Below are 10215 nucleotides of genomic sequence, written 5' to 3'. Positions count from 1 at the left end.
GCCCTGAAAATGCAGGAGCTGGAGGCCTGAGCACTTCAGGCAGCTTTCAGAGGAGGCTGTGGCAGAGCTGCAACCTGTGCCCTGTGTCAGCAACCTGCCAGGCTCTGGCAACAAGCAGCAAGCTCCAAGCCTCCTCACCTGCTCAGGTGAACTGCACTTTCTTGGAGAAGAAACCCTTCTCCAGTGCATCACAGATGTGGCAGGAACTGGAAAACTTACCTTTGCCCTCAGCCCTCTGAAGCTGGCGATGAGGAGTGGGAGTGCTGACCCCCTCAGCCTCCTCCTGAACAGCTCTGTGGCTGCCTCGAGGCTGCCCTGTGCCTTCCAAAGGGAGAAAAAGATGCAGCTGTGGATGTGATGCTCTTCCCTGGATAATAAAGCTGTAGGCAGGTCTGATACCTTTGATCCTCCATGAGGGCATGGGTGAGGAGTGTACTCCTCCAGGTCTTCCTCCCCCTCAGAAATGATAATCTTGCTGAGAGCGCATGGATCTTCTCCATGGGTAACTTAATATTCCAGGGAGAGGGGACAGTGCAGAAAAACAGTTTATTACCACTGTAAAAGCACACAAGAGTTGGGATATTCCCACTGCAGAACTGTCAGACACAGAGAAACAATCCCAGAGGAATGGAAGATTTTGCATGTGGAAGGCAAACAGGGATGGAGCTGTGCAATGCCAGAGGGTTTTTCTAAACACAGACACTCACTCATCTCATGCATGTGCTCAGCTCCTCCTGGGGTGTCAGAGGGAAGGAATGGGGAGCGGATGAGCTCTCCGGAGCAGCCGGAGGAAGGGTGGGAATGTGGGAAGAGGAGTTTTCCTGAGAGACCCAGGGGAGCCTGAGAAAAGCTCCAGTGCAGCCTCCTCTGCCTGATGATGGGCACGGCCCAGAGCAGAGGTGGAGGTGGGTGTTCGGCACCGCTGTGGGGCTCGGCTACAGCTGCCAAAACGGGCTCTCGTTTAACTGGCAAGAAACAGGACGATGTTCCTGTGTTGGAGTTAAGTGAGCACCTGAGCTGTCCTTCAAGGCGCCCTCTCACTGAAACACCCCGCTGTCTACCTGGAGGTGACCTTAAACAGATTAACACCACCGCGTTGTTCACTGAACAGATGCACAAAAGGACACAACGTTCAGCCCTGAGGAGGGGAAGGCAGCACAGCCGCGGCCGGCAGCGGGCCGCCGCGCCCGCGGGGGCCGGAGGGTGGAGGCCTGCGCCCAGCGCCGCTATCGGGGCGGAACACCCGGGTATCGCGAGGCAGCACCTGCTGCTTCGGCGGCTGCTCGGTGCCAGCCTGGAAGGCGCAGAGCCCACACCCAGGAGAACGCCAAGAAAACACCGACCCGTCCGTCTGCAGCCGCCGGCTGGGCTGGCGGGAGAAACAATGGCGGGCCCGCCGCGAACTACATCTCCAGCGCCGCCCGGGCCGCCACCACCCTCAAGCGCATGCGCCCGCGCGAACTCCGTTTCCCGTCAGGCCGGCCGAGCGCGCGGCCCCGCCCCGCCCCGCCCCCTCCTCGCGCGCGCGGTGACGCAGCGCGGTACGCGCAAAGTGTGCGCCCGGCACAGCGATCGCGGCCGCGCGCGGGAGCGCGGGGCGGCGAGGCAGGCGGCGGGGCGGGGGCGGCGGCACCGCGGGCAGCGCGCAGGTAAGGGGCCGGGCGGGCCGGGAGCCCCGCCGGAGCTGAGCCGAGCACTGCCGGGCCGGTTGGCGGCCGCGCCATCCGCCCGGGCAGGGGCGGCATCGGCGGCGGGGCGGGGGGATCGCCTCAGGCGCTGAGGGGCGCGCGGGCGGGCGGCGGGTCCGCCCCCCCGGCAGGGGGGCGCCTCGGGCGGGGGGAAACCCGGCGGGCCCGGCCTGTCGCCGCTCTGTCCCCCCCGCCCGTCCGGCGGGGCCGGGCCTGCTCCGCCCCGCCCGCCCGGGGCCCCGGCCTGGCCCGCCCCCTCCGCCCGCTCTGCCTCCTGCGCCGGGCCCGCTCGGCCGGCAGGTCTCCGCCCCCGACGCGGCTCCGCGACCTTTTACACGCCGGGGTGGCCGGTGCGTCCCGCCGGGCCGGGCGGTGCGGGACCCCACGGGAGCTGTCACCGCCCGCCCCCGCCCACGGGAGGGGCGGCCCGCGTGGTTCCCCGTCCGGCCGCGCGGTGGGGAATCGATTTTGAAACTGAGCGCAGGTTTTTTGTTTGTTTGGGATTTTTTCTGTGGGTTTTTTGTGGTTTTTTTTTTACCTTATTTTGTGGACAGCAGAAGTTTGTTCCTGTTTTTTGGGCTTGTCCTGCCAGGTCAGCACGCAGTTCCAAGTTTGTTTTGTAAAAGCAGAAATTCCAGGAAATCGAATAACCTTGTGGTTTTCCCTGGCCTTAAAATATCCTAATTTTAAAAAACGATGAATTTTTAAACAGGTACTTAAAGCAGCATTAGGAATGTGATCGGTAGTAACAGCCAACTTGGACCTCTGTTAAAAGGGGAAGTTGGACAAATGAGGACAGGGTATTACCACAAACCATGGTTTTGTGCTCTGTAGCTTGTGAGTATTTTATTTCTTTGTGGCATACTTTTTTCCACAAGTGAACTCCAGTGTTGACAGTTCACGGTGCTTCAGCTTTAACTTCCACGTGGTTATTTCAGACTCAACAGGTTCAGGCAAATTGCTGTCAGGTATCTCATCTGTTTAAAGAATATTTGTGATGAGAGGGAGCATTTTATTTCCTCTTAAAGTGAGGAATTCTTTGTGTTAAAACATAAATGTGGAAGAACCTACAGATGTACTGCTCAGCTTGCTCATTAGTGTTGTTACATTATTATATTAGTCTCCTTCTCAACCCTACTTAGAGTCATGTTTAGGAACAAATAGCCTGATTTAAGCTGGGTCAGAGTGTAGTTATTAGAATTTGAGTTGCCTCTGTACATGTACATGTACAAGCTCTCATGTAGTTTTTGTCTATTAATTTAAAGTGCACATTAATTAATGCCCACATTAATTTCAATGTGGAATCTTTCTGCAAAGTTAATTAAAATTGGGATTTTTTTTTTGTTTGGGTTTTTTTTTCCCCTCAGGTACAATTTTTGGGTTTGTTCTGTGGCTCCCTCATTTTCCATTTGAATTGCTAAGCCAAGGATTTTGTGCTCATTTCCCAAATAACCAAACTGATGGCTTTCAGAGTTTACAAGTAGATTTATTTTCACTTAAGAGTTTTGATGGTTTAAGATGTGTGTCTGTGTGGAGTCAGTGTGTTCAGAACCTCCTAATCCTTTCCCTGGACACAGCAGCAGTAAGGGAGTGACCTGTGGTGGTGTTGCAGTTGGTGACACTCCAGTGTGTCGATGGACAGGGGGGTGGAGCTGAGCTGCTCAAACTGTTCCGTGCACTGAGTCAGGATTTGTGGTTAGAGGTCACTGGACTTGATTTCTTCGCTTGTTCAGAGGTGTCTCACTGAGGTGACTCAAGCACTAAAGTGTCCGAGGTTTCAAAAACATGTGAGTACATCGAGGAATCTGAATGTTTCTTTGGGTTTCCCTTTTTCTGGCAAGTTTTTACCTCTGACTTCAGAAGAGTAGAACACTCTTAAACCCTTTGCTGGGTGTGCTGGAGCAGACACACGTGGGTTTTCAGTGGCGGTGTCCACAGCGACAGTTAAGGCTGCAAATATTTGTCTTTCAAAGTCAATTCCTTTGAGTAAGTGCTTTGCATTTAGTTAATATCAGTTTATTGATTCAAAGTGTATTTTGGCAACAGTGGTGCTTGGGGAAAAAAATCCATTCTTTAGGTTATTGGATGTCCTGACTGAAATCTGTAATAGGCCGTGATTTTCAAAACCTATTAAAAAAAAATTTACCACTACCCCCCTGAATTTAAATCTACTCTGTTCTTCTGGTTCCTGGAGAGCAGTTTAAGATGGAATTTGTTCAGCAGCTTGTCCAAGGGAAATAGTGAAAATCAGGGCTGCTCTTTCAGGCCTCCTCTCCAGCAGGCCGGGTGTGTTGCTGATGGTTACAGGTTAGTTTATACTGTCTGTGTTCTGGTCCTCTCTGCAGAGTTTTTCACTTTGATTTAACATGGAATTCTTGAAAAAAGTGAGTACAGTAGGAGTTTCTGTGGTGCCATCTAGAACAGTAATATTTGTGTGAATAAATTGGGAAGGATAAACCTGTGGAATAGATGAGATGCCTTGGTGAGACATTCACTGTCATTGCTGTGTCCTGATAGAAAGGGTGGCACTTGTGTGTTTGAATTTTATTTCAGGAAAACAGCTGTGTGTCAAAACCAGGTATTTAGGCTGCTAATGTGCTTTACTGGGGCAGTACTCCAGGTTTTAGGGACTGTTGGGATGTTTCCATTTTTTCCTGGTTATGGTTGGGCACAGACTGTCCCAGAGGGCAGTGTGAGCACTTCCCATGGTCTTCCTGACTGGAACTTTGTTGACCTCTTGCAGGTATTGCTGGACCTTTCTCATTTCCTAGCAGCAACAGTTAAGGGTTGTTAGAGGAAGTAAAGTGGTTTTGAGATTGCAGGAGAGCCTGAACATGCCCTGTACCAGCTCTGGGCTCACAGGGCCCTTCTTTCTGTATCCCCTGGGTACAGGATGAAGGTGGAGGTGTCGGAAATGGTTGAATGCAGATTCAGTTACAGCACTTGCGTTCTGGGGCCCGGAGTGGATTTGTCTGGATGTTTATCTGTGATGTTTAAAAGCTCTGAAGTGCTGCTGGCAAGTGGTATTCACTTAATGAAAAAGGAAATGGAGCTTTATGAGCTCAGAATAGTTTTCCTTTTCAAAGGTGTTTTGGGGTGTGTGTGTACAATCTCATTATGTTTGTTGCCTGCATCGAGGCAGTGTTTCTTCCTAAGCAATTTGTGCATTTGCATTGCATTTCCTGGTGTAGTTCTGAGATGAATGAATAATGAACGCCCCAGATAAAATCATAATTACTTGTGATTTAGAAAACATCATCTTTCTTTATGCTTAGGTAGTTATGAAGTGAGCACATGCTAACAAAAAATAGTACTTATCAAGATGCTGTTCTTGAAGTCACAGGTTTATCTTTCCATAGTCTTGGGGTGATGATTTTTGTGCAGTTTGTCCCAGTTTCATCATCAGCCAGGTGATCTTCACTTCTTGTCTCCCATTTAACTAACAGTCACAGTACATTAAATTCAGAAGCACCTATGAGACAAGAAGCAGAACTGTAGGACTGTTCATCCATTCCCTGAGTGAGGAGGTGTCCAACACTCAGTTAAGCATGGTGGTGTTTTCCAGAGAAAACTTGGGCTGTAAATACTTATGTAATCTGTGTTGGCCTATGGCTGCCTTTATAGTCTGTCATTTGACTGATCCCTGAATCTGTATTTCAGGAATTGAAGTGTATGTCACTGTCTTAAACACATCCATATTTAATATTGTTTTGGAAACTTCTTTTTCTGTGTCAAATATGACAAATGAGTGTTTAATCTCATGGCAGATGGATATTGGCCATGTTATGGCTAATGAAATGCTGGGAATCTGTGCAGTTTTGGATGTGAAGGAAGCTCTTTTGCTTTGATTTCTCAGCCCTACCTTCAGTACAAGGTCAATTTATAAATCAGGATTGGGTTTTCCTTCCTCCAGAAGTTACGACTCTTCACAGCAATCACAGTCTGTCAGGTTGGAAACTAAGGGCACAGCAGTGTTTTGAGACAGATTTTTGTTCTAGTTGATTTGTCAGATTGATAAAAGCTGACACTTGGAAATTTAGAAGCTTAAACTGAATCTACAGTGATAGTTCTCTTCATTAAATGGTACCTTAACAAGTCATTCAATTCTGTAGAGGGATTCTCTTTTGAGGATGAGAAGATAAATCTTCTGTCAGCTGCTGTCACAAAACTAAAGGCTGATAAACCTGAAGTAATTGCTCCAGTGCTCCCTCCTGTGATCATCCTTCCTTCCTGCTGGATCCACTGGCTGTTCTTGGAAACCTTGAACGAGTGGTCAGGTGGTGCCCTGCTCTTTCCCAACCACCGCTGTCCTGGAGCCGCTCCCACTGCCCGCAGCTGCTCCCTGGCACCCTGTACCTGATATGTTTGTTGGCACTTCCACTGCTGTCTGGAGGGTGTCAGACTGCAACAATGACACTGATCACAGTCCTGCTGCCCTGGCTTTGTTGGTTCTGGAGTAAATCACCAGGAAGGACCGACTCAGGTCTGCTCCTGGAGTGGAGGAGCAGTGGAGCTTTTAGGAGGTTCAGCAGTGAACACCCCTTGGGTGAGGTGTGCATTCCTCTGTCCTGGTCAGGGCTGTCCTGCACCAGTCAAGACTTGTGTGCAGTGTGCACGTGTTCTTTAGTCTTCAGGCACAGGACCAAAAAGAAACTTTCAGCTTTGAAAGCAGAATGCTGTCACTTGATCTTCTCTCTCCTTGTTGCTGAGTATTTGCCTCTTTCAAATGACTTGTAGTCTTTGTTTTAGGTTATTTCAATGAATATAGTGACATAGTGTGATTTCTTGCTCATTTTTATGCCCTTTCTTCTTTTTCTGGTTGTTCCCTCTGCCTTAGGCTAAGCCATGACTTCAGGAACTGGTCATGTGGACTCCAAGGCTGAGCTCACTACTTTGCTTGAGCAGTGGGAGAAAGAACATGGCAGTGGGCAAGACATGGTCCCTATTCTCACCAGGTAAGATCTGTTGAGCAAATTCCTAAACTGAAGAATCTGAAGTTACTTGACAGCAGCTTTAACCACGTTTTTGCTTGAAGTTTTCACATACCTGATAATCTGTAATTCATTTTTGTGGTCTGGAAGTTGAGCTATAGTGTGGTATTTTAATGCAAATTTTTGGTAAGAAATTTAATATTGCAAAGATCTTACACAAATTATCTTTAAAACATGAATTTAATTCTCATAAATAATAGAAGTCAGGAGAAATAATTAGAAGTTGATATAAATCTGCTATCTTAATATGAAGCTTCTGAAACATTTATCAAGATGGGAATCTGTGAGAATGTTGTTCCATCATTGGTAGTGTGAGGGGTTTGAGTTTGCAGTAGCGTTGGTTAGATTAAATGAAAAGACAAGAGTAGTATTATTGAAGTTCACAGAACATGTTTGAAGTGAAATTTTGAAACTTGGTTAATTATTTTAAACTGTGTGTTGATTGACTGGCCTTGAATTGCATATGTGAGGAACATATTACCTGGACCAATAAATTGTTTTTAGGAGCTGTGTAGGTAACACCATTAATTATAAGACTTCATCTATTACAAGAGAAACATTTGAATTATCAGTTGGATTTGTAGTTTCCCAAGCCAGGCCTCAATTGGGCAGGCTGACATTACTCTTGATTTAGCAGGAGATTCACAGAAATTCCTCCCAATCCTTCCTCACATGTCTGCTGGCAGACCCATGGCCTGCCTGGTGTGTGCAGGACTGAACTGCTTTGGATTCCAGGAGCAATCCAGGTTTATGTTCTGCTCTGCCCTGTGTTGTGGGGTCAGACAAGTCAGCTCATGGAGTCTGAGCTGGCACTGGGTGGAAGTAACAGGAATCTGGTGGAGCTTCTTGCTCAGGTCTGTGCTGTGCCTTACCTACTGGGCACAGCTTTTTTTGCTGTTCTTAGTACATGTTAAAAATAACAGCTCAGAAAGAGGGAGATGAGCAACAGAAAACCAACCCTAAACACTTGAAAATTAGTAGGTCTCTTGAAAATTGTGAGACATGTTTTGGTGTGTCTTTGGGTCTTGTCTGAAGGAAACATATGTGCTATTTCAAGACTTTTTTTCTGTAGGCATAACCAGAATTTTACTGTATTCTAAGAAATTTAAAGACATTTGAATTAAACATGTCTTTTCTTGTGTTTATAGCAGTCTGGCACTTCTTGCTCCCACTCAGCTCCTGGAACTCCTTACATTATTTATGCCCAGACAAGTCTGATAACTCTCTGTTGATTCTCAGGGTTTCTGTGCAGCAGGCAGAGTGGTTATGAATGGTGAAAGCTTGGGTATTTTGGCTTTGGTGGAGATAGTATAGATTTATTTAAGGTAGATAGCAAGGGGATCTACTGACTGTCAGGAATTGGATTTACACTGCCTCAGGTATCAATGAAAGCTGTGTGTGTGTTTGGAGTTTTAGGTATTTAGAATTTTCTGGTGGAGGGGCTCCCCAGGAATCCTCACCAACTGGAGCTTGCATTGGCCAACGACCTGAGGCAGAGTAATGCCCTTACATACTGTTTTAGTCTTCAGGCAGAGGAAGTTGTGGTCAGACTTGTTCATGAGTGATACTCTTCTACTTCCTTCTGCCTCCTGAGCAAAATGGATGAAAACTTCCCTGTGTGGATGGGGGTCCATTAAATGTGATACTGAGCTAGCACATGTGAGGGTGAAGTAGGGAGGGGTTCAGCTGTAGCAGGACAAGGACAGCAACAGTGAGGTTTATGGGCCACAACTGAATTGTCACTTCCAAGTAAGCTGGTTTTCTGGATGTACCATCTCTGGAGTGTTAGAAGGTATGAACTGGATAAATTGCTTGGAAACCCGTCAGCAAACAACAGATATTAAATATAGTTGGTTTTCCAAAATATTGTAAATTGAAATGATCCTGCAAGAGCGTCAGTTCACAGACTGGAAGAGTCATGTTCAACCATTCAGGCAAATCCTGGGAGCCAGATCCTTCACTGCATCCCAGGAGCCTCTTTCATCAGGGGATAAATCAGCAGTTTAACACAGTAACTTTGATCTCCACAAACCAAGTGTGTTGTGACATGGGATCCTAGAGCATCTTATGCAGTTGCAATCTACTGTAAAGGCTCAGGTTGGTCATTAATGCCAAGTGCTGACGTAGGGCTGGATTAGGATGGGTTTATGTTATGCCATGTAGGTCACTGGGAACTTCTCTGTATACCAGTGCCCCTTCCTGCCCCACTGCCCAGGTGAGCTCAGTTTGTGGCAAGTGACAATGAGGATCTGACTAACTTTCCAAAGACAGTTGTAAAGAGGAAAAAAAAAAAAAGAGTTAGAAGTAAGGGGAAAGAATCCCTGCCTTCATGTAAATCCAAGATCTTGTCTGCAAACTTTGAAGTGGTGGGAGAACCAATATAATGCCAAATGAGCGAAGGAAATCTTGAAACCTGAACAGAAGCTCTGTGGTTTTGTTAAATCCCTGTGTGCCAGGTGCCAGTGTTAGAAGGTGGGAATGAGTTAATTGACTCTTCTGTTGCTCCAATTGAGAATTGAGAAAGCTCTTGATCTGGATAGATTTGTCCAAGTCAGGTCACAAACCACCTTTGCATGTGTTAGTTAAAAGAAGGGTATTGCAAGGAAGCTTGATTTTTAATTTTTCCCCTTTTTCTTTTTTTTTTTCCTTTTTGAGAGTCAATTTTAAAGAGGCAGTTATTTTTTTATTTTGCTCAAACAATTGTGACTAATTGCCTTAACACCCCCCCCATAATTAGTGATTCACATGCCCATTTCATCCAGCCTGTGATAATGCTGTCATCCCTGAAACCACTGGGAGCTGGCTCACTGTTTGGCTGCCTACCCAGACAGGATGCACTGGCCAGGGTGTTGTGCTCACTTTCCATGCTGCTTGTCTGTCCTTTCTGGCATGTAATCAAAATGCTAATTTTCACCTCAAAAGACCTGACAAGTTGAGGGTGCTGCTTCCCAACTCCCCATTTGTCTGAGTTGTCTGTCAGCAGACGCCCCTCAAGCAATTAGTTCTCGTGGAAAAAAACCCGAGGAGCTGGCAGTGGAGTATTGAAGTAACTTGCTTTTGCCAGAATTCCTTGAGAGCTCAAGCTGTGCCACCTATTATTAACAAGGGACATAATTTGCATCCCTTCAGAATCAGGCTTGTAAAAGTAAATATTGGAACCCCACAGGATCAACAGTTTGTTGAAAGATAATTGTCAGATCAGAGACAAGCAGGAAAGTTTTCTGCTCATTCCTAGTGAGCTAAATTGCTGTTCCTACAGTCTGGCAGTCATCATCCTTGGTCAGTGTAGTTCAGAGGCAGGACTAAGTACATTTTTACCTCTAATTGTGCCTGGGAACACTGGATATTTTCTGGAAAGTAACAGGAATAGAGTAGAAGTCAGTGCTGTTCTGTAAGGGAAATCTCCTGTGAAAGACAAATATTTTTCCAGGGCTTACTGCAGCCTTCCAGCAGTTTTCCCTCCCCTATAATAAACTCTGCCTAGATTACTACATTGAGGTATTAAGACCTTGTTTTAAAATGCTGTGCTGTACATA

The 10215-nt window shown here is 46.9% G+C and overlaps 1 protein-coding gene across 4 annotated transcripts in view; it reads left to right on the top strand.

Annotated features, from left to right (window-relative positions):
• Nucleotides 1-1605: 1605 nt before the first annotated feature.
• Nucleotides 1606-10215, top strand: part of DCAF1 (DDB1 and CUL4 associated factor 1) — a 50643-nt gene continuing 42033 nt past the window's right edge. Inside the window, exons 1-2 of one of the 4 annotated variants that reach the window (XM_029958229.1) lie at nt 1606-1649; nt 6526-6643. In XM_029958229.1, coding sequence (XP_029814089.1) covers nt 6534-6643 — 110 coding nt within the window. In that variant the 5' untranslated portion in view covers nt 1606-1649; nt 6526-6533. Of the gene's footprint in view, nt 1650-2215; nt 2281-3138; nt 3476-6525; nt 6644-10215 lie in introns of those variants that run through there. The other 3 variants (XM_029958230.1, XM_029958228.1, XM_029958231.1) reach the window with 3 other exon arrangements.

This window comes from Manacus vitellinus, unplaced genomic scaffold, assembly GCF_001715985.3.
Source record: "Manacus vitellinus isolate BGI_N305 unplaced genomic scaffold, ASM171598v3 scaffold_14_pilon, whole genome shotgun sequence".
Taxonomy (NCBI): domain Eukaryota; kingdom Metazoa; phylum Chordata; class Aves; order Passeriformes; family Pipridae; genus Manacus; species Manacus vitellinus.
The sequence above is the reverse complement of the archived record's forward strand: the minus strand, read 5'-3'. Positions and strand labels throughout refer to the sequence as shown.